Consider the following 25,304-nt stretch of genomic DNA (forward strand, 5'->3'; position numbering starts at 1 on the left):
AATTGTTTGTCGGTATTTAGCTAACAAGTGCTGCGCATGACTTTTAAATGGTTCTGGGGACGTATTCCGGTGCTGCATTCGAACGGTTCTGTGACCGTACCGGCTGCCGTATATTGATGAGTTGAGAACAATTATCCTCGGCACAACATGGCGTCATCCTCGAAACCTAAACGCAAACGCAAACGGCACAGCTCAAATTCAGAAGATGATCCACTGTGGACAAAAAGATCAGATGGCGATTATTATTCCGCATCAAGCGATAAGAAGAAGAAATTAACTGCACTGATTAGTTACATTCCGCGTGAAACAAGTGATTGGACGATGAGCGAACTAGAAAATCTTCAGATTAATTGGAACTGGATCGACCCATCCACGAAGAGCATTGATGAATTTTTCGACATGTTTTCAAATATAAATGCAGTTTTGCCACCCCTCGATGCAGATTTAATCAAGATGATGGATTATTTGAATGCTAACTTGACATTTGACACAAGTGTCAAAGAACTTGAACAGGAAAATCATTTTAAAGTTATAGAATATCTTGTTAAAAACTTTCTTCCCAAAGTTGATGCTGATTCAGATGAACACCATGATGATGAAGAGTTGATGAAAACTGTGGGTAGTAGTTCCAGGTAAAATTAAAATTACCATCTTTTCATTCACTACTGCAATGTCAGTCAGGTACTTCTCAAGTTCTTGTAGCTTCATGTCAATCGGGCCCTTAGTCGATCCGCCCCAATATAAAAAAATATTTATAGGGAATAAAAATGAAGATACGATGCAGTCTGGTAACTCCGCCCATCTAAGGCTTTGATCGTGTATATTTCTTCTTTATTATATAAAAATTGCATCAAATTTGATTTGAATCTATTCACTGAAAACTCAATGTTACGTACATTTTTTACTATCTTATTTCCGCAATCATATATCTGAAAAGATTTGAAAATCAATCAGACAAATGGGTCACCTCTGTTTTCACAGAAGTGTTGTTGTCCGGTAAGTCCGTCCATGCGTAGTAAACATGTATGGATGACAGGTTTATCATCATGATCATATATTAACGAACTAGAACATGTAGAACTTAAGGAAATGATGTTTTATCATGTTTATAAATGGACCACTAAGAAAGGAACTTTAGATGAACAAAATAAAAAAATTCAAGCCAATATGATAAAGAAATTGTTGAAATAGAAAAATAAACCAAAAATATAAAAAAAACAGAAAATAAAGAAAAGTAAAAAATATGATTATAGATAAAGATAAGAATGTCAATAGCATGGTTAAAAGTATTTTCTTTAAAAAAATGCCCTCATTCAACATGTTCGGTATTCTGAATTGCAGTTACTTAGACACCATCATCCTTGTCAATGGGTTTAAAGTCTGTGCAGCAGACTATGCGAATGAATTTTATTTTTACAGGACATTCGGTCTGGTAAGCATCCTAGCTTTACCAGACCGAATGAAATTTTACCAGACCAATTTTTTTTTACATCTAATTGTATATTATCCGACAAAAAACAACAAACATATGTATGACTTTGTTGTGCCCTACTCCTCCCCGAAATGCAAAAATTAAAACAAAATGATGTAACAAGAGGGGATATTGTTATGAAAGTTGTGCACAATTGCTTGAATGCATTTCAGTGAAGAGTAATGTCCCATTTTATTGGATTTTGACAATGTTTGTGAACTAAACATAATTTAGAGTTTCTGTATAAAATATTATTTCCTGTTTCTTCTTTCTTTTTCATATATCTTTTGGTTTTCAATTCTTGTGGTTATATTTCATAGCTAAATTTTGTGATCTGCTTGGATTTTTATTCATTTATTGTATTTAAATCGGCAAACCCGGAATTATCCTTATCCGTTCCCAGAATCTGATCCGGTTTTATTTGCATTTCCGGTTGTGCCAATGATGGCATCCATTGTTGTTTTTGACAGTCAGATATGTTTTTACCCGGATTTACACATTACTGGTTGTCGATGTTCGGCATAAAGCTAGCGGTTGAACAAAACAAACATCGCTGTGGTGAATAATAAAGATGAAAATGAATTTGAGATCGTTTGGCAATTTTGCTAGAATGTTCCATAAAAAAAAACACCGGACATTCGGACCGGAATTCAACAAAATTTTACCAGACCGATCCATTATTCACCGGATTTGTCCGACGGTCCGACGTATTTCGCATAGTCTGGTGCAGTATCATGAGTATATAGTGGTTTTAATATATAACCCAAAATTTTAATTTCAGAGTCAATATATTTTATTTTCAGTCTTTAAAATCGAAAAAAAAACACCAAAAAAACAGAAAGCTTGTGTCAAACTTTTCCATACATCATTGTACATATTTATTAAAGATAATGAGTCTTTAAGATTTTTAGCACACCTGGCCCGAAGGGCCAAGTGAGCTTTTCCCATCACTTTGCGTCCGGTGTCCGTCGTCCGTCGTCGTCGTCCGTCGTCTTCGTTAACTTTTACAAAAATTTTCTCCTCTGAAACTACTGGGCCAAATTAAACTAAACTTGGCCACTATCATCATTGGGGTATCTAGTTCAAAAAATGTGTCCGGTGACCCGGCCAACTAACCAAGATGGCCGCCATGGCTAAAAATAGAACATAGGGGTAAAATGCAGTTTTTGGCTTATAACTCAAAAACCAAAGCATTTAGAGCAAATCTGACACGTGGTAAAATTGTTTATCAGGTCAAGATCTATTTGGCCTGAAATTTTCAGATGAATAGGACAACCCGTTGTTGGGTTGCTGCCCCTGAATTGGGTAATTTTAAGGAAATTTTGCTGTTTTTGGTTATTATCTTGAATATTATTATAGATAGAGATAAACTGTAAACTACAATAATGTTCAGCTAAGTAAGATTTACAAAAAAGTCAACGTGACCGAAATGGTCATTTGACCCCTTTAGGAGTTATTGCCCTTTTTAGTCAATTTTTAACCATTTTTCGTAAGTCTTAGTTATCTTTTACAAAAATCTTCTCCTCTGAAACTACTGGGACAAATTAATCCAAACTTGGTCATAATCATCATTGGGGTATCTAGTTTAAAAAATGTGTCCGGTGACCCGGCCAACCAACCAAGATGGCCGCCATGGCTAAAAATAGAACATAGGGGTAAAATGCAGTTTTTGGCTTATAACTCAAAAACCAAAGCATTTAGAACAAATCTGACAGGAAGTAAAATTGTTGATCAGGTCACGATTTATCTGCCCTGGAATTTTCAGATGAATCGGATAATCGGTTGTTAGGTTGCTGCTACTGAATTAGTAATTTTGAGGAAATTTTGCTGTTTTTTTTGTTATCTTGAATATTATTATAGATAGAGATAAACTGTAAACAGCAATAATGTACAGCAAAGTAAGAACTAAAAATAAGTCACTATGACCAAAATAGTCAATTGACCACCTAAGGAGTTATTACTCTTCATAGTCAATTTTTAACAATTTTCTAAAAATTTGAAGATTTTCAATAACATTTTCCACAGAAAGTACTGTTATAGATCGAGATAATTGTAAGCAGCAAGAATGTTTAGTAAAGTAAGATCTACAAACACATCACCATCACCAAAACACAATTTTGTCATGAATCCATCTGTGTCCATTGTGTAATATTCACATAGGCCAAGGTGAGCGACACAGGCTCTTTAGAGCCTCTAGTTTTTATTATTTTGCCTTATATTAAATGGCATTGTCTCCCTTTTTAGCTCACCGGAGCCCAAAGGGCCCCATGTGAGCTTATGCCATCACTTGGCGTCCTTCGTCGTCTGTTGTCATAAACTATTTCAAAAATCTTCTTCTCTGAAACTCCGAAGTTTTGATCCATCGTCAAACATGGCCACCATGGCTACAAATAGAACATAGGGGTCAAATGCAGTTTTTAGCTTATATCTTAAAAACTAAAGCTTTTAGAGCAAATCTGACATGGGGTTAAATTGTTCAATTTGTCAAGATCTATCAGCCATGAAATTATCAGACGAATCGAGCAACCCATTGTTGGGTTTCTGCCACCAAATTGGTAGTTTTAACAAAATTTTGCAGTTTTTAGCTCACCTGGCCCATCACTTGGTGTCCTGCGTCTGTCGTCTGTCGTCCGTCGTCGTCGTCGTCCGTCGTTAACTTTTACAAAAATCTTCTCCTCTGAAACTACTGGGCCAAATAAAATCAAACTTGGCCACAATCATCATTGGGGTATCTAGTTTAAAATTTGTGTCCGGTGACCCGACCAATTAACCAAAATGGCCGCCATGGCTAAAAATAGAACATAGGGGTAAAATGCAGTTTTTGGCTGATAAATCAAAAACCGAAGCATTTAGAGCAAATCTGACATGGGGTAAATTTGTTTATCAGGTTAAGATCTACCTGCCCTGAAATTTTCAGATGAATTGGACAACTGGTTGTTGGGTTGCTGCCACTGAATTGATAATTTTAAGGAAATTTTGCTGTTTTTGGTTATTATCTTGAATATTATTATAGATAGAGATAAACTGTAAACTGCAAAAATGTTCAGCAAAGTAAGATTTACAAATAAGTCAACTGGACCAAAATGGTCAGTTGATCCCTTTAGAAGTTATTGCCCTTTAAAGTCAATTTTTAACCATTTTTCGTAAATCTATGTAATCTTTTACAAAAATCTTCTCCTCTGAAACTGCTGGGCCAAATTAAATGAAACTTAGCCACAATCATCATTGGGGTATCTAGATTAAAAATTGTGTCCGGTGACCCGACCAATCAACCAAAATGGCCGCCATGGCTAAAAATAGAACATAGGGGTAAAATGCAGTTTTTGGCTCATAACTCAAAAACCAAAGCATTTAGAGCAATTCTGATAGGGGTTGATATTGTTTATCAGGTCAAGAACTATCTGCTCTTAAATTTTCAGATGAATTGGACAACTGGTTAGTAGGTTGCCCCTGAATTGGTAATTTTAAGGAAATTTTGGCTTTTTTGTTATTATCTTGAATATTATTATAGATAGAGATAAACTGTAAACAGCAATAATTTTCAACAAAGTAAGACCTAAAAATAAGTCAACATGACCAAAATGGTCAATTGACCCCCTAAGGAGTTATTGCCCTTTATGGTAAATTTTAACAATTTTCATAAAATTTGTAAGTTTTTACTTACATTTTCCACTGAAACTACTGGGCCAAACCTAATTAATAGGGATAATTGTACGCAGCAAGATTGTTCAGTAAAGTAAGATCTACAAAACATCACCATCACCAAAACTCAATTTTGTCATGAATTCATCTGTGTCCTCTGTTGAATATTCACATAGACGAAGGTGAGCGACACAGGCTCTTTAGAGCCTCTAGTTTGTTATTATCTTGAATATTATTATAGATATATATAAGAAGAAGTCTTAAAAGCTGTACATGTATTTCATGCTTATCTTTGAAAAGCAGCAGGAAGAGTTGATATTCCTGCTGAGGTCCTGACAAACGTTATTAGAACTTCTAATAAAAGATCCAACTATAAAGACCTTGAATCAGGGCCGTAACTACAATGAGGCAGACGAGGCAATTGCTGGCAAAAAAAAATAATAAGGGAAAAAAAGAAAATGGAGAAAGTTAGGCATGCATGCAGAGGGTAGAACACATCCTTGCATTTTAACATCAAGAATTAAGTAATGCATACTTCGAATAGTAATTTATGTTGACGTGCAGCTTCTGTACTTTTATTTCAACGTAAGGTATCAATATCTCTGTATCTGATTACCATCGCCAGTAAACCGGCATTTGGTTCTGTAATTATTTATTTCCCGTGAAAATGAATTATTGATAATGGATATTTCCAACATTATCAGTCATGTTGTCAGTTCGCAAAGTAAATCAAAATTAAAATAGTTTGAATTCTTCACCTTGCTCAGTTAATATTATTAAAGAAGCATTCACAGATCACACATGAATACCTAAACACCCCACAATTTGTATGTAGTTCTCTTTCAAATAAAATGAAGATTTGAGGCATTTTCAAATGTTTTGCTGCAAACCTGGCTGCTATTCGAAAACAAAACATTTATTTTGGATGGATGGAGGATTTGTTTGGTTTAACGGCAAGTACATGAAGTAGGCTTTCTTTTAGCTATATATAGAGAGCAAGTTACAAAATGTATGTGATTATTCCATTCAAATGTTAAACGGACAGGACAAGACCTTGGCAGAATGACAATTTGATTGCTTGATACTTTGAATTTCCATGGAGTATTGTGGGAATACTTTGGGCTTGTGAAATAAAGACGGTCACACAATTAACCATGGTAAAGGTGACTAGAGAGTATTTAATTTGTATCATTATTGATTCGGGTGTAATAAAATTGAGAATGGAAATGTGGAATGTGTCAAAGAGACAACAACCCGACCGAAGAGCAGAAAACAGCCGAAGGCCACCAATGGGTCTTCAGTACAGCGAGAAAATCCCGAATCCGGAGGCGTGCTTCAGCTGGCCCCTAAACAATAATGTGTACTACATGTAGTTCAGTGATAATGGACGTCATACTATAAAACTCTGAAATATATAAATGAACTAAAAATTAAACATGTTTTTTGATATCTCAACCCTCCCCTATACCTCTAGCCAATGTACATTGTAAGAAAAACAAACACACAGCAATACGCACATGCATTTATCATGTTTATAGAATTAGCAAAAAAAATTAATTATTCAATTCAAAGAAAGTAGTCAGACGATGGGATAATAGTGGCACAAGAAAGGTCAAACTAGCATTCACAGACAGTGACTAGGTTCCACTCTTTGCGCTTTATTAAAGTGTTATTGAAAATGTGTGTTATTTTTAATAAAACGTTGACCACACACACTTGTCCCGCATTTTCTACTATCAGACATATAACCTACTGTAAATTTTATATAATTGATGGTACAAAATTCGAGGCAAATATCTGTCAACCGGCTCTGATAGACTATTACAGTTCTTTATATGGTAAATATGAAACAAAACGATAAATATGATACAAACAACGGAGGTAACAAGATATATTTCGAACCATAAATTAATGTTACAATTTTCGGCCAGGGGGCCTCAATCGGCGGCTCCCGTTAAACCCCTGCCTCGTCTGTTCCCAAGGCCTAGTTACGGCCCTGTGAATTGTTTATTTAGAGCTAATTTCCTAATGCATGTAGAGCAAGACTTTCAGGTTAGCTTACTTACTTGCTTTGTTTGTATATTGTACAATTTTATTGGGATAACGTCCAATTAAATGTAAATATAATATATACAGGTTTAACTATGCCTATATATATTGTTTGAAGATGTCAAAGCTTGAGTTAAAAGTTTATACATTGTTATACAAACAAAGCAAGCAAGCCACCAAAGTTTTACTCTACAAGAATTAGGAAATTAGCTCTTAGTAAATTTTAATAGCTATGATTTTAATTGAATTAAGTGATTACGACCAGCCTTACTTTGGTTCACGATCATCAGACAATTGTTGAATAAACAAACCAATTACAAATGTATAGACTAATGATCATTATGGTAATTACATTATTATGTGTTCCAGTGGATTGTAAATATCTATTTATCTCTTCTATGTGTCGGAATTGAATATAAACTTTTCCCAATTGTATTCTGAGTTATCATGGTTATCATGGAAAATAACTTCATATTCATATACTGATATCGATGCTGCTTAACAAATTGTACAAATCACACTGATTACTCATTTTTGTATCGATTTAAAGTAATTCATCTGAATGTTTCTCTAAACATGCTAAAGGTAATATTAGGCATCCTTCACTTACCTGCTTACCTGCTGTCACTATTCATCGATACTTTTTACAAATTCCATTTATACTGATTCAGATATGTCACCAAATCCGCCGAAGTTAATTATTCATTATTATTTTATTATAGGGCCGGATCAACTAGGGGTGGATAATAATAACTTGTACAAGTAGTACCCCTGACTGAATGTGTCAAGTTTGCAGCATTCTAGACACTTCAGCACCGAGACAAATCGTCACCAGCATGGTGACAGACATTATGTTCTCAACAACTTTGCTTTATATTTTAAAAATCACATTTTTCTAATACTGGATGTTGACTTGACAATGGTAAAACATGGACCAGAGACGGATATGTTAAATCTGTGTACGTTTTCAAAGCACGATTGCTTTTAAGAAGTTCTTCACAGTTATTTCTTCAGGAAAATACTCTAAATGAATGTAAGATAAAGGTATCAGTGATAATTTTAGCATTTTGGAAAATTTGTATGCATAATTAAACCTCACAGCTGTAAAACTGTCAGACAACTTCTTATGGGAGTTATTGCCCTTACACATGGAAATGACAAATGTTACCATTTTTTTTCCATTTTTATACGACCGCAAACAAATTTTTGTGGTCGTATATTGGTATGAAGTTGGCGTCGTTGTCGTCGTCGTCAGAAGACACATTGGTTTTCGCACTCTAACTTTAATTTAAGTGAATAGATCTCTATGAAATTTTACCATAAGGTTCAATACCACAACAGAAAGGTTGGGATTGATTTTGGGGATAATGGTACCAACAGTTAAGGAATTAGGGGTCAAAAAGGGGACAAAAAAAACTTCCAGACATAACTTGTGTGTTAGTGTATGGATCTCTCTGACATTGTACCACAAGGTTCCATATCACAAAGGGAATGCTGGGATTGATTATGGGGGTAATTGCCTCAAAATTTTAGGAATTAGGGGCCAAAAAAGGGGCAAAAACAAGCATTTTTCTAGTTTCATGACAATAACTTGTGTGTAAGTGTATGTATCTTTCTGAAATTGTACTACAAGGTTCCATATCACAACACTACAAGGTTCCATATCACAAAGGGAGAGCTGAAAATGAGTTTGGGGGTAATTGCCCACAACGTTTAGGAATAAGGGGCCAAAAATAAGAATTTTTCTAGTTTCCAGACAATAACTTGTGTTCAAGTGTATGGATCTCTCTGAAATTGTACTGCAATGTACCATACCACAAAGGGAAGGCTGGGATTGATTTTGGGGTAATTGCCTAAACATATTAGGAATTAGGGGCCAAAAAGGGGCAAAAAACAAGCATTTTTCTAGTTTTAGGACAATTACTTGTGCGTAAGTGTATGGATCTTTATGAAATTGTACTACAAGGTTCCATATCACAAAGGGAAAGCTTGGTTTGAGTTTGGGGGTAATTGCCCTGAACGTTTAGGAATTTTGGGCCAAAAAGGGGCCTAAAAACAAGCATTTTTCTACTTTCAAGACAATAACTTGTGTTCAAGTGTATATATGGATCTCTCTGAAATTGTACTGCAAGGTACCATACCACAAAGGGAAGGCTGAGATTGAGTTTGGGGGTGATGAATCATAAGGGGGTTCAAAAAATTTGGGGGAGGGATTTTTTTTTCCTTTTTTTCCATTTTTTTTCTTTAAAATTTTCCATTTTAAATTGGTTATTTCTGATTTATATATAAAAGCAAATAATAATGATATGGTTTGAATAGGCAAATTAAAAATATTTTTAAGTTCTTAGACCACATTCATTCTGTGTCAGAAACCTATGCTGTGTCAAATATTTAATCACAATCCAAATTCAGTGCTGTATCAAGCTTATAATGAATGTTGTGTCCATACTTGCCCCAACTGTTCAGGGTTCGACCTCTGTGGTCGTTTCAAGCTGCACCCAGCGGAGCATTTTATTTACATTTATAAGTTTTCATTATTTACCGGCCCTCATTAAAATTCAAATATCTGTAATTGGGAGATATCTGTATTGTATTTTAAGCTTGGCCTTCGTGAAACGTAGATTTGACTGTCACAAATTGAGTTTACCTAGCAACGAAATACAATACAGATATCTCCATTCTAATGCAACATCTTAAAATAAATTCCATTTGATAAATATTTTGGCTTACTTCCCAAAGTTGGTTTCCGTCCTCTAACTTTAGTTTGCCTCAACCAAATGTTATAAAACTTCTACAAAAGGCTTATTACCACAAAACACAGATCAAGTTTAAATTTCAGTGGCGTCACTTAAACCGTTCTAGAGTTATGCCCCTTTACAAATGGAAAAATTGCTGAATTTTTCATTCCCGCTCTCTAGTTTAGGAGGGGCCTCAGTGGCCGAGTGGTCTAAGTAGTTACTACTGTAATCACTAGCCAGTCAACACTGAGGTTGTGAGTTCGAACCCCGCTTGTGCGGGTGCACTGGACTCCAATCTAAATTGACTAGGATTGTCAGTTTTCCTATCACAGGTTGGTGGTTTTCTCCTGGCACTCCGGCTCCCTCCACCAATAAAAATTGGCCCAAAAGCGGTGCTTAAAAGTGGCGTTAAAACACCAAAAATCAAATCAAATCTAGTTTAGGTTGCCTCAACCAAATGTTATGAAACTTATTCACAATGCTTATTACCACAAAACACAGATCAAGTTTGAGTTTCGGTAGTGTCACTTTTACTGTTCTAGAGTTATGCCCCTTTACAAATGGAAAAAATACTAGTTTTCATTTCCATTCCCTAACTAAAGTTAGCCTCAACCAAATGTTATGAAACTTATACACAATGCTTAATACCACAAAATACAGATCAAGTTTGAATTTTGGTGGTGTCACTTTTACTGTTCTAAAGTTATGCCCCTTTACAAATGGAATAATTGCTGAATTTTTTGTTTCCGTTCTCTACCTTCAGTTTGCCTCAACGAAATGTTATAAAACTTATACACAATACATATAACCACAAAACTCAGATCAAGTACAAATTTGAGTAGCGTCACTTTTACTGTTCTTCAGTTATGTCCCTTTCAAGGTTACCGCTGGCGTTCACCATTTTCGCATTTTGCAAAAAAATAAAAATTGTGGCGATTAAAATTCATCATTTGCGAAAGAATTTGGCGAAAGAAATATATATAATGATTTGATTTCATCCATTTTATTTATTTTTCGTTTTGGCGACGCACGTGTTTCAAGCATATTTTTACGTCTCAACTTTTTCATTTACGATGGTCCGGAAAAGAAAACTGTCGTTATGAAGAAATATATTCAACAGGTTGGGAACAACTCCTCAAATAAGTAACCCTTCAATGTAATGACTATCCCTTAAATCAGGGATCAATTTCAAGTGATAAAAAAAAAATGTTTTGTTGTAAAAACCACTTTTTAGTACAAAAGGGCACATATTCATATCATTTGAAGAAACTTTTCCCAAAGAACTATACAACTATCTGGTATTATATGGTCAAAACATGTCCAAGAATTTTGTAATATTCCTGGACTTATACATCATGTACATGTATCTTCTTTATTTTAAAAAATAAGTGGACCCCTCTTTAAGAAAAGTTGTTCCAAATATAATGAATTTTTCCCCGTTTAAGTTAAAAAAAAGCTAAATTTTTCTTTTTACTTTTCTACAACAGCAAAATGATCCCTTGTCTGAGGGACAGTCCCTTATTTAAGGGATATCCCACATTTGGAGGGTTGTTCCAAACCTGTTGAAAAGTAAGAAAAGTCTCTGCCTTTAGTCTTTATCCTTCAACTGGAAGGGAAATGTATATCCGATAAACTTTTGAAGTCAAAATTATGATGTCTATATTGCTATTTTTATAGTATCTTTTAAAAAGTAAATGGGGGGGGGGGGGGGGTTAGAAAGAAGGAACATTTTAAACGAAAAATATATTTATGTAAGTTGGCGAAAAAAATAATTGACTCGGGGAAACCCTGCCCTTTATAACTTTATATGATATGCTAGCGGGGGCATCATCTGTGTCCCATAGACATATTCCCCATTTATTTGATTTTGCATATATATATGTACAGGTACGACTCAAATAGACACCAAGTCTGACTTAATAATAGATTATAGAACAAGTTTCCAAATCGACAGCAGATTCTATGCACCTCTAATCAGTGTCCAGTTCTTATATAAATAATTAGGATTTTTTTTTCAGAGTTATGATACATCATATTGAAGCTGGAAGACATGACTTTCAAAATGACCTAAAAGAAATACTTCGTGATTTGTTGTTGACTTCTAGAACAGTGGAAGAAATGAGGTTCACAACAATGCTGGAGAAGTTTTGCAGAATGTGTAACCTAAAGGGAAGGTAAATTCTTTAAAAAATATGGTGAAAATAAATTTTGACCATTACTATCATGACTATTGACAAGACTGTTTCTTTAACCACTTTGTGCTTAACCTTAACATACTGCAGAATGAGGACTGACTTTTCAGGGTTTTTTTCACATTGCTGGACTATTGTGTTACAATACATGTACATACATGTAAAACCAGTAAGATATTGTTTTTTTTAAATTGAGAATAGCAGCTAAGATTCCTTACGAACATCTTGCTACAACAAGAAATGAAACAACATGAGCAAGCTTAATTAGTGGAATGAAAATGTTATTTCTTTAAAATTTTGAAATTCAGACAGACATGATACAATGTATATGTAACACTTCCAAAAGTGTCAATCTCCCCAACAATGCCCAAACATGTCCTCAAAATCCTAAATGATCCAAACGTGTTCAATTATTATTATTTGCAAAGCGTGTCCGCTTTAAAACACCAGAACATCTCAAAACTTTTAGCAATAATATGTCCTCAGTAAAGGCAATAACTTTTATGGCAATTTAATAATTTTTGAAAACATGATTAAAGACGTCTGGTTTTGGTTGCAGGATTCTAAAACAGATCAAACGACATCTGGAGGAAATAAAGGTATTCTGTTTGGTAAAGACCAATGCCCAAGACATGGAACATTATCCTGTCTATCCACAGTGAAAGATGATATCAATGACTTCTGCTTTCAAATAGACACCAGATAAGAATAAGAATGGCACAATAAAAATGCGTTTTGCTTGCAGTGGTTTTATTGATTCAGCCATGCTAAGTTGAAGACATATCATGAAACTTATAATGTGTTTTTATGATTTGTGGAATCTTTCTACACCATTTTAATCATGTTAATCATCAACTGCCAACTTTTGACATTTTATTTGCCCTTGAATTTAGAAAAGATTGGACGAACAACCCTTTTATTTTAGATATACACTTGCATATAGTTCCTTTGTAAATCAAAATTTATAATGATTTACTATTTATGAATTATTTTGAAAAAGTATTTTTACATCAATTGAATCAGTTGATAAGAATTTTGTTTTATATAAGTATCTTATGCTTGTGTAAGTTGTTATTCAACGAAATTTGGGTCAACATGTGTATTAATAGATCTAAGTTGATTCCCACACTTTTTTGAAATGGTATAACTCCAATTCTTTCAATTGGCAAGTAAGAGTCAGTATGATTATCAAATGTCATGATTTTCAAATAATTACACTCAAAGGTGTAAGTATTAATTGGAAACAACCCCAGTCTTAATTCACCACAGTTAATATCTCATGACCTGTTGTACCACCATTTATTAAAAAAAAATCTGACAGAGTCTAAAATTGACATATCAATATGTAAATATATCAATATTTGCATCAATATTGTGAAATTCCCTACATTTGGACAATTACACAGAAATTTTATAGTAAGATTGGAAATGAAAAGAGAAAAAAAAAGTATGGTTAGAAGAATATCAGACTAGCTATGAATATGGCTGGATCACAACATTGACAATGCTTTGATTAGCATAAGTTTGTGCAACGCGGTTTGTTAATTTGCAACGCATAATTTAACTCTTGGTTGCTTAGTGGCAAATATGTCATGCATACTTAGAATGAACATAAAAATTGTAATTGATTAGTTTTGTACAGTTAAATTTATCGTTTATTAATTATAAGTGAACTTTTTTTGCACAAATATACCCCAGTGATGCCAAACGTTAAATATCTTAATAATATAGGAGGGTATCGCATGGCCTGCTTCCTACATAAATGGTATCTGGGCTATTATCATGATTATATAGTTACTGTCCCATTTTAACAACAACAAAACAAAACTACTGTTCCTTTATTAATATTGATTGGATTTGTAAACAACATATATGTGAATACGAATCAATATTTAATAATGCTCGACAGGTTTAAGTGATTTAAAAATATTGACACGATAAGCATTCATAAACAATGGATGTTTTCACTTCATATAGACACATTTTGGTGTGTTTTTTAAGTGGACAACAACAACAACAACAACAACAATACTTTATTTTAAGAGGGTTACACAGTTAGCTATATAACTAATCTTCCCTGAGGCCCTCATCATGAGAAATCAAACAAAATGCAAACATATACATTGCATACATTAGTATAAAAAGTCAAGTATGATAATAATGTTTAATACAACTTGATAAAATGTGATGAAAAAAATAAACATGATGACATGATCAGTTTTTAATATTATTGATATAGCTAGGTTGATTTCAATAAATGATCTGTTATTTTGTATTTGAAAGAATTAACATTTGTAATATTTCTTAACGGTATTGGCAAATTATTCCACAAGAATGGTCCAGAATACATAAAAGATTTTTTGAACAATTCTGTTTTTGGTTTAGGGAGTATGAGGTTTCCTTGAACAGCATTTCTCAAGGGGTATGGATTTCTGTCTGAAACATAATGAAACTTGTTAGTAAGATATGATGGGGCATCATTTTTAATGCACTTAAATGTCATCACTAACTTATGATATTTTATTCTCTGTTCAACTGTCATCCAGTTTAAATGTTTGAATAAGGGTGCAGAAGGAGCGAATGGGTCTGTTTCTAGTATTAATCTAGCAGCCCTCTTTTGTAATTTTAATATCCTTTTTAAACCCTCACTGCTACAACTACTCCACACTATACAACAATAATCAATTAGTGGCAAGATATAACCATTATAGAATAATTTTCTGCAGTCTAGATTTAGAAATTTTTTAATCTTTAATAGTAGATATAGTCTAGATGATATTTTTGAGCAGATCACATCAATTTGGTTTGTCCATGTGAGGGAAGGGTCAATTTTAATGCCTAAAAGACTTTCACATGTGGAAGATTGTATCACTTGATTGTTAATAGTTAAACAACTCTCATTGTAATGTGGCATTGCTCTTTGCTTCGTTCCAATAATCATATATTTTGTTTTATTTTTATTGATGAACATATTGTTATCATTGCACCATTCCTCTACACCATGTAAATCTTCTTGTACCTTTGACTGTAGAGTTTGATAACAATTACCAGAAAGATGTAAAGTTGAATCATCGGCATATAAATCAGTGCAACAATTTTGCATATAAATAGGAAGGTCGTTTATGTATAATATAAACAGAAGGGGGCCTAATATGGAGCCTTGGGGGACACCATACTTGATATAAAGTTTTTCAGAATGAGCATTACCAATTTGTACTTGTTGAGTTCTTTCATTCAAATATGATTTAAAAAAAGAAACAGCAGTATTATCAAATCCATAAATTTCAAGTTTTTTACAGAGAATATCATGATCTACTACATCAAAAGCTTTCTTAAAATCCAACAGGACTGCTAAGTTGATATTACCATCATTCATATCCTGTATCCATTTATCTATGATATTGATAAGGGCAGTTTGGCAAGAGTGTTCTTGTCGAAACCCAGACTGTGCTGGGTGTAAAAGATCTAATCTTTTTAGGTAGTCATACAAATGTTTTGAAACATGCTTTTCTAAAAGTTTTGATAAAACGGGAAGTACAGAAATTGGTCTATAATTTGTTGCCATGAATTTTTCACCAGCTTTAAAAACAGGGGTTACTCTTGCATTCTTTAGAACACTGGGTAATGTACTTGTATCTATTATTCTGTTAAAAATGTAAGTTAAAGATGACGTTATGAAAGGAGCACTCAATTTTAAAATTTTTGGTCCTATGTTATCAGATCCGGTGGATTTATTAATGTCAAGTTTGATCATCTCATTAAATAGACCATTTATTGTGACTGGTGGAATTGAAAATTTTACTTGTTCTGACTTAGTAAATTTCTTTTGTACAAATTGATTTAATTTTGCATAATCATGAGTTTTGCTCATACATCTGTCAGTCCTCAGGTTTTCAACACAAGATGTAAAAAACTTATTACTGTGCTTATCCAGTGACCTTTGGGGTATCACAATAGCAATGGCCAAAACAGTTTACCAAATTGCAGTTAGATTTCTTCTCCAACTAACTGATCAACTGGTAAAATGTTTTAGCAGATTGCTCAAGTGAAATGTTGTTAGTATGAAGTGAGTGCTGTGAAATCAAAAGTAATACTTACCATCCAGATCCAGTTAGTTGATACCTTTGTCAATTGTTTCAAACACAAAAATGACTTACTATAGTATGAGTCACTGAATAAGAAGGTCTAATTTTGACATGGAAACTTCTATCATGAATATTATTATAGATAGAGATAAACTGTAAACAGCAATAATGTTCAACAAAGACAGATCTACAAATAAGTCAACTTTACCAAAATGGTCAGTTGACCCCTTAAGGAGTTATTGCCCTTTATAGTCAATTTTTAACCATTTTTCGTAAATTTTTGTAATCTTTTACAAAAATCTTCTCCTCTGAAACTACTTAGACAAATTTAACCAAACTTGTCCACAATCATCATAAGGGTAACTCGTTTCAAAAATGTGTTTGATGACCCCGCCCGCGAACCAAGATGGCTGACATGGCTAAAAAATAGTACATAGGGTAAAATGCAGTTTTTGGCTCATATCTCTGAAACCAAAGCATTTAGAGCAAATCTTGCAGGATAAAATTGTTCATTAGGTCAGGATCTATCTGCCCTGAAATTTTCAGACCAATCAGGCAACACGTTGTTGGGTTGCTGCCCCTGAATTGGTAATTTTAAGAAAATTTTGCAGCTTTTGGTTATTATCGTGAATATTATTATAGATAGAGATAAACTGTAAACAGTAATAATGTACTGCAAAGTAAGATCTACAAATAAGTCAACATGACCAAAATTGTCAATTGACCCCTAAAGGAGTTATTGCCCTTTATAGTCATTTTTTTACAATTTTCATAAATTTTGTAAATTTTTGTAATTTTTTACAAAATATTTTCCACTGTAACTACTGGGCCAAGTTCATTATAGATAGAGATAATTGTAAGCAGCAAGAATGTTCAGTAAAGTAAGATCTACAAACACATCACCATCACCAAAACACAATTTTGTCATGAATCCATCTGTGTCCTTTGTTTAATATGCACATAGACCATGGTGAGGGACACAGGCTCTTTAGAGCCTCTATTTATGGTTGTGTAACCAATGAAAGGCAAATATTTCATACAAGAATAGAAGCCAAATATTTCATTGGATTACAGTTTATGTTAAGGAAAATTTTACCCCAAATTGTACCTTGTCCTATAAACATTAAGGAAGATCAAAATCAGTGACAAGAAAAGCATGAACAAAAAACCTCACAAAAATATTTAGCCCTTGACATATTTAAAATCCATGAAATATTGTAACCACCTTAAATAACTGATTAAAACAAGATCGCAATCGATTGACTCGACCTAAATTATCAAATCCTGGTACCCTGTATATGAAAATGATGAAAGGTTAATTTTGAAAATGGTTCTTTTTGTAGTATAGGATTGGTCGAGGAAACCATGATCAAGGATGTACGTGTTGTGGCAGTTCCAGACTTAACTTTCATAATTTCATCAAATGAAATGCTTGATGTAACGGATGTAACACAGATACAGATAATGACAGTTGCAGAGGTACTTCTTCATATATAAATAAAGTAAAAAAATTTCAGGCTTGTGTGTCAACAATTAATTTTCATTTCCAATGTATGCAGATTTCTTAAGTCTAGTCTTGTAAGTGCTCTCCTGTGTACTATTCTTGCCAAATATTTAAAGAATTTATATCGAAGGTTTATATCAGATGGCTTAAAATTTCTCCACTGATTTTTTTCAAAAAACTAAAATCCATGAACATGTACCATGAAAATATAAACTATGTATCAGATATCAGAATGCAATTTTTACTCAACTGGCCCAAAGGGCCAAGTGAGCTTTTCTCATCACTTGGCGTCCATCGTCGTCGTCGTCCCTTAACTTTTACAAAAATCATCTCCTCTGAAACTACTGGTCCAAATTAAAGCAAACTTTGCCTAAATCATCCTTAGGGTATCTAGTTATAAAAAAAACTATCCGATGACCCCGCCCATCAACCAAGATGGCCACCATGGCTAAAAATAGAACATGGGTGTAAAATGCAGTTTTTGGCTTATATCTCTGAAACTAAAGCATTTAGAGCAAATCTGACATGGGGGTGAATATGTTCATCAGGCCAAGATCTATCTGCCCTGAAATTTTCAGATGCATCAGACAATCCGTTGTTGGGTTGCTGCCTCTGAATTTGTAATTTTAAGGAAATTTTGCAGTTTTTGGTTATTATCTTGAATATTATAATAGATCAGTCAGGGCCATTACTTAAACAAGTAACAATTAAAATTACCTATACAAGTAATGTTGAAAACGAGGCTAATTTAAATATAACTTATATAAGTTATTTTTCTAAATATTATTTTTATAGGTGTTTAAGAATACAGATTTTACTAGCTTTAAATAATTTTCACAGTTATCTGGTTATTTTTCCCTTGATATATAAAAACTAATTCTTCAGAAACACTAATTAACTTTCCAACGCACTTATCTTTCATAACGACGCTTCTGGGTCAAAGATTGGTCTCTTGGGACTATTAAATTATCATTTTCCTCTAAAATCTTGAAGGTAGACTGATATAAATAGATTGATACTTGTGAATTAATTAAGACCTGAAGTTATTTATAATTTGTAACCTAATTCAATTATGTGCCTTTAATAGGTAAGTGTAATTGCTATTTTTTTTCAAAAATGTTAAAAATAACTTATTCAAATAATATTTTTGTCATTATTTTCAAAGTAACCCTTTATCTCTATACTCCTCTCAAATCTGATAAATTCTTTATTTTATCATATAAAATGGTGTTTTAAAAATCATGAAAACTACATTTAGTCTATGTTTCTATTGAAAATTAAAATAACTCTATTAAGTAATTTTATTATTTTTAAAATAAAAAATTACTTATATATTAGGTAATTAAAAAAAATAACTTGTTTAAGTAACGCCCCTGACTGATAGATAGAGATAAACTGTAAACAGAAAAATTGTTCAGCAAAGTCATGAAAGTAAGCTCTACAAATAAGTCAAACATGACAAAAATTGTCAATTCACCCCAAAAAGAGTTATTGCCCTTTAAAGTCATTTTTTCACAATTTTTCGTAAATTTTTATACGACCGCAAAAAAAATTTGTGGTCGTATATATATATATATATATTGGTATGACGTCGTCGTCGTCCGAAGACCGATTGGTTTTCGCACTCTAACTTTAGTTTAAGTGAATGGATCTCTATGAAATTTTACCATAAGGTTCAATACCACAAAAGGAAGGTTGGGATTGATTTTGGGGATTATGGTACCAACAGTTAAGGAATTAGGGGCCAAAAATAAGCATTTTTGTAACTCCCTGACATAACTTGTGTGTTAGTGTATGGATCTCTCTTGAAATTGTACCAAAAGGTTCCATATCACAAAGGGAATGTTTGGATTGATTTTGGGGGTAATTGCCTTAAAATTTTAGGAATTAGGGGCTAAAAAAGGGGCAAAAAACAAGCATTTTTCTAGTTTCATGACAATAACTTGTGTGTAAGTGTATGGATCTTTCTGAAATTGTACTGCAAGGGTCCATATTACAAAGGGAAAGCTGGAAATGAGTTTGGGGGTAATTTCCCAAAACGTTTAGGAATAAGGGGCCAAAAATGGGCCAAAAATAAGCATTTTTCTAGTTTCCAGACAATAACTTGTGCAAGTGTATGTATCTCTCTGAAATTGTACTGGAAGGTTCCATATCACAAAGGGAATGTTTGGATTGATTTTGGGGGTAATTGCCTCAAAATTTTAGGAATTAGGGGCCAAAAAAGGGGCAAAAAACAAGCATTTTTCTAGTTTCATGACAATAACTTGTGTGTAAGTCTATGGATCTTTCTGAAATTGTACTACAAGGTTCCATATCACAAAGGGAAAGCTGGAATTGAGTTTGGGGGTAATTGCCCAAATGTTTAAGAAAAGGGGGCCAAAAATAAGCATTTTCCTAGTTTCCAGACAATAACTTGTGTTCAAGTTATGGATCTCTCTGAAATAATACTGCAAGGTACCATACCACAAAGGGAAGGCTGGGATTGATTTTGGGGGTAATTGCTTCAAAATTTTAGAAATTAGGGGCCAAAAAGGGTAAAAAAACAAGAATTTTTCTAGAGTCAGGACAATAACTTGTGTGTAAGTGTATGGATCTTTATGAAATTGTACTACAAGGTTCCATATCACAAAGGGAAAGCTGGGTTTGAGTTTGGGGGTAATTGCTTTAAATGTTTAGGAATATGGGGCCAAAAAGGGGCCAAAAAAACAAGCATTTTTCTAGTTTCCAGACAATAACTTGTGTTCAGGTGTATAGATCTCTATGAAATTGTACTGCAAGGTACCATACCACAAAGGGAAGGCTGGGATTGAGTTTGGGGGTGATGAATCATAAGGGGGTTCACAAAATAAGGGGGGGGGGATTTTTTTTTACTTTTTTTTACTTTAAAATTTTCCATTTTAAATTGGTTATTTCTGATTTATATATAAAAGCAAATGATAATGATATGGTTTGAATAGGTAAATTAAAAAATTTTTTAGTTCTTAGAGCACATTCTGTGTCAGAAACCTATGCTATGTCAAATATTTAATCACAATCCAAATTCAGTGCTGTATCAAGCTTGAATGTTGTGTCCATACTTGCCCCAACTGTTCAGGGTTCGACCTCTGCGGTCGTATCAAGCTGCGCCCAGCGGAGCATTTTATTGTAGTCTTTTACAAAAATCTCCTCTGAAACTACTGTGCCAAATTAAACCAAATTTGGCCTAAATTATGCTTAGGGTATCTTCTTTAAAAAATGTATCTGATGACTACACCCATTGACCAAGATGGCTGCCATGGCTAAAAATAGAACCTGGTGGTAAAATGCAGTTTTTGGCTTATATATCTGAAACTAAAGCATTTAGAGCAAATCTGAGAAGGAGTAAAATTGTTCATCAGGTACAAATCTTTCTGCCCTGAAATTTTCAGATGCATCAGACAACCTGTTGTTGGGTTGCTGCCCCTGAATTGTTAATTTTAAGGAAATTTTGCAGTTTTTATATGCCCGTTTACGGGTCGTATTATGGTATACCGTTGACCGTCTGTCCGTCAGTCCTTCGTCAACATGTCGGACATTAACCATAGATGCCAACCATTACGATTTTTCCGTAGTTTTTCAGATTTTGCGATAAAAACTACGCTATTACGGTCAAAGTCGAATAGTTACGGATTCCCAATCATCGACGTTCAATTTTGTAAAACGCGGATTTTTATCATTACTTTTCCGTCCTGGTCCAGTATTTAGGAAACGCCAATGTAATGCATCCGGTTTCACGGGAGTTATCAACCTATTGTTGGGTAACTAACTGACTTCCGAAGAGGCAAACTTGCATTTTATTAAGTAGATTTCCCGCTTTCTCTACTTCTCCTTGACAAAACAAAAATGTTTGAGTCGAGAACATCTGAACAATTAATGAATGGAAAACATACTACAGACAACATGTTAAATGACAAATTTTAGTGTACATCACTTTGCAACCACTCGTCAGTAATTTTTATTGGTAAATGCACGTTTATGAATGATTACTGAAAACTTTTCAAAAATACGGAAAATTTGATAGTTTGTTACTGATTGTGTCAAAAGGGGGTTGGCATCTATGCATTAACTCAAAAAAACTTTAACCAATATGCATGAAACTTTGGTGAATTGTTTATATCTATTGACGTGAGCTCCCTTTCATTTTTTATAAATTTCAGAATTACCGTTTCCGAGTTTTGGGGTTTTATTCATATAACCAATTCCAAGTTCTTTGGCTACATTTATTCAGAAACCTATAATATGTCAAATATTTAATTACAATCCAAATTCAGACCTGTATCAAGCTTGAATATTGTGTCCATTTTTGCCCCAACTGTTCAGGGTTGGACCTCTGGGGGCGTATCCAGCTGCGCTCAGCGAAGCAGTTTATTGGTTATAACCTTGAATATTATAATAGAAAGAGATAAACTGTAAACAGCAAAGTAAGCTCTACAAATAAGTCACCATGATCAAAATTGTCAATTGACCACTTCAGGAGTTAATCTTCTACAAAAATTTTCTGCTCTGAAACTACTGGGCCAAGCTCATTATAGATAGAGATAACTGTAAGCAAGAATGTTTAGTAAAGTAAGTTCTACAAACAAGTCACTGACACAAAAACAGAGAGTTTTGTCATGAATTCTATTCTTGTCTTAAAAAATGTAGAGTGTCCTATGTTTAATATGCACTGCAACACATAGACCAAGGTGAGCAACACCGGCTCTTAAGAGCCTCTAGTTATTATTGCGATATTAAACCAGTCAAATTATTTGTATAAAGAAACCTTGCAATAATTTCTGAATGTACAGTAGTTATTAATTATGAATTAGTGGGTCCTATATGGTTTTCCTTGTTCTTAGGTTAAAGTTTCAACCAATGATTCATTAGTTGATCAAAAGATTCATGATACTAGACAAAAACCAGAGGCTATTGATAAGGAGACACTTCAAACTATGGATCCATCAAAGATAAGAGGATTTAGCCAACATGTTGGACAGCTGATCATTGGACTAGGCAATTCTTGCTTCATAAAACAATGTCTTGGCCTTTTGCTCCATGAGACAAAGGTAATGTTAATATATAGCTTATTGATTAAAATGTTTCGATCAACTCTTAAATGATCAATACTTTCAGTCCAGTAAAATTAATGATCCCTTTTGATAGATAAATGATATTTTCTATAAAATTGCATTACTATCAGTACAAATCAGTTTAGTTATTTGGATGCCCTGCCCCGATGTCATGGTCTAGCGACTTCGTATTAATTGTCAATGCTGCTGTCCCTCAAATTGTCTTTTTCAGAATTTTCTGCTGACAGCAAGACATTTCTCTGTGTCAGCAGTTTATTATACCCCACACAACAAATAAGGACTTACTATGTAGATGTGCATATCGACAGCAAATTACGATTTTTTTTTGTAGGAGTTATGCCCCTTTAACTTAGAATTTTGGCCAAAATATACTACTGCAACAGTTTGTCATCCCAACTTCTCTGAAACCACACAACAGAATTTCATGAAACTTTGTAGATAATAAGGACTTACTATGTACATGTGCATATCGACAGGAAATTACGATTTTTTTTTTTTGTAGCAGCTATGCCCCTTTTACTTAGAATTTTGGCCAAAATATACTACTGCAACAGTTTGTCATCCCAACTTCTCTGAAACCACACAACAGAATTTCATGAAACTTTGTAGATAATAAGGACTTACTATGTAGATGTGCATATCGACAGGAAATTACGATTTTTTTTTTGTAGAAGTTATGCCCCTTTAACTTAAAATTTTGGCCAAAATATACTACTGCAACAGTTTGTCATCCCAACTTCTCTGAAACCACACAACAGAATTTCATGAAACTTTGTAGATAATAAGGACTTACTATGTAGATGTGCATATCGACAGGAAATTACGAATTTTTTTTTTGTAGGAGTTATGCCCCTTTAACTTAGAATTTTGGCCAAAATATACTACTGCAACAGTTTGTCATCCCAACTTCTCTGAAACCACACAACAGAATTTCATGAAACTTTGTAGATAATAAGGACTTACTATGTAGATGTGCATATCGACAGGAAATTACGATTTTTTTTTTTGTAGAAGTTATGCCCCTTTAACTTAAAATTTTGGCCAAAATATACTACTGCAACAGTTTGTCATCCCAACTTCTCTGAAACCACACAACAGAATTTCATGAAACTTTGTAGATAATAAGGACTTACTATGTAGATGTGCATATCGACAGGAAATTACGAATTTTTTTTTGTAGGAGTTATGCCCCTTTAACTTAGAATTTTGGCCAAAATATACTACTGCAACAGTTTGTCATCCCAACTTCTCTGAAACCACACAACAGAATTTCATGAAACTTTGTAGATAATAAGGACTTACTATGTAGATGTGCATATCGGCAGGAAATTATGATTCAATTTTTATTGTAGGAGTTATGCCCCTTTAACTTAGAATTTTGGCCAAAATATACTACTGCAACAGTTTGTCATCGCAACTTCTCTGAAACCACACAACAAAATTTCATGACACTTTGTAGATAATAAGGACATACTAATATGTAGATGAGCTTATTGCAGGAAATTACGATTCAATTTTTTTTCTAGGAGTTATGCCCCTTAGAACTTTTTTGGCCCAATTATACTACTGCAACAGTTGAAACTTTGTAGTTTATGAGGACATTATATGTTAATTGTGCATATCCACAAGAAAATTTTTATCAGTTGACTTTTGTAGAGTTATGAGTCTTTGAACTTAGGAATCTGGTGAGATTTTGTTTGTTAAGTGACAATGTGGGGGTGTGGGGTATGTGAGGTTCTTTAATTTTTTTATTAAAATTATTTTTAGGGTTTCCCCTTAGCAAATCATGGACTTTGCAAGGGGGAGGGGTATCATTTTGTGGAGCAAGATCACTGGGTACTTCTACTTTTTTTCCAGTGTGCTATATTCACAAATATCAGAACTTTAAAGTGTCTTTTATACCATCTCTTGGGCAGGTAACAAGTAACTTTCTAGTAGTATACTAATTAAGTATAACTGATTTTTCTTTTCAGATACTGATAACATGCCTGTCTACATCACCCAGGTATTGTAATCATATCAAAGATAAATTAGGTCCAGAAGACAAAGCTACTCTGCATTTCATTGGACCTTATGATATATTAAAGGCAAGGGAGAGGAGCCAGCTGATAAAAGCTTTTCTACGTTTAGGAAACCGACAAAGATTAGGAACACCATCAGTTATTGGTGGGGTTCATTTTGCATAGCGCTCGTTCGGTTTTGTTTGCAGTGTTTTGTCTTCTGATATTTTTGCAATCTTTCTCGTCACATCATGGTCAACTGTTTTCCCGACTAATGAGCTTGAATGTCCATTTGTGTTTTTTTGCTTCTCTGTTTATGTATACCTTTTTGGATGATCATAATCGTCACAAAATGACAAACAGACGCAATCTCTTTACTTTTTTATTTGTTTTGGTTGATCTGTGAAAAGCGTTTTTAAATGCATATCTAAATGTTAATGAAATTAACTAATCATGGACATAAGGCTTATAGTGTTTTCAGTAGACACACATTTCAAAAAAGATAAAAAGGTCAAATAAAGTACAAATTGTAAGAC

The 25,304-nt window shown here is 33.7% G+C and overlaps 2 protein-coding genes across 3 annotated transcripts in view; one reads left to right on the forward strand and one right to left on the reverse strand.

Moving 5' to 3' along the window:
- The window catches only part of LOC143079818 (von Willebrand factor D and EGF domain-containing protein-like), a 115,468-nt gene that overhangs the window by 87,017 nt on the left and 3,147 nt on the right, over nucleotides 1-25,304 (reverse strand). The gene's annotated exons all lie outside the window — the stretch shown is intronic.
- Nucleotides 1-25,304, forward strand: LOC143079819 (uncharacterized). Of its 2 annotated transcripts, XR_012979490.1 has the most exons (6): nucleotides 1-632; nucleotides 11,919-12,074; nucleotides 12,652-12,691; nucleotides 17,521-17,656; nucleotides 22,538-22,744; nucleotides 24,742-25,304. XR_012979490.1 is itself a non-coding variant. In XM_076255431.1 (5 exons), exons 1-5 carry the CDS (start codon nucleotides 148-150, stop codon nucleotides 24,952-24,954), a joined length of 1,197 nt encoding a protein of 398 aa, XP_076111546.1. In that variant the 5' UTR covers nucleotides 31-147; the 3' UTR covers nucleotides 24,955-25,304. The 2 variants fall into 2 exon arrangements, 1 of the variants encoding a protein (XP_076111546.1); XM_076255431.1 differs by lacking the exon at nucleotides 12,652-12,691 and having other exon boundaries at nucleotides 31-632.

Source organism: Mytilus galloprovincialis, chromosome 6 (genome assembly GCF_965363235.1).
Source record: "Mytilus galloprovincialis chromosome 6, xbMytGall1.hap1.1, whole genome shotgun sequence".
In the NCBI taxonomy this organism is placed as follows: domain Eukaryota; kingdom Metazoa; phylum Mollusca; class Bivalvia; order Mytilida; family Mytilidae; genus Mytilus; species Mytilus galloprovincialis.

What these genes read in the sequence shown, in the direction of transcription:
- LOC143079819 (XM_076255431.1), top strand. Translation starts at nt 148, where the DNA reads ATGGCGTCATCCTCGAAACCTAAACGCAAACGCAAACGGCACAGCTCA. An exon ending in ACTGTGGGTAGTAGTTCCAG is followed by an intron (nt 633 to 11,918) that starts GTAAAATTAAAA and finishes TTTTTTTTTCAG; the next exon opens with AGTTATGATACATCATATTG. An exon ending in TTTTGCTCCATGAGACAAAG is followed by an intron (nt 22,745 to 24,741) that starts GTAATGTTAATA and finishes TTTTCTTTTCAG; the next exon opens with ATACTGATAACATGCCTGTC.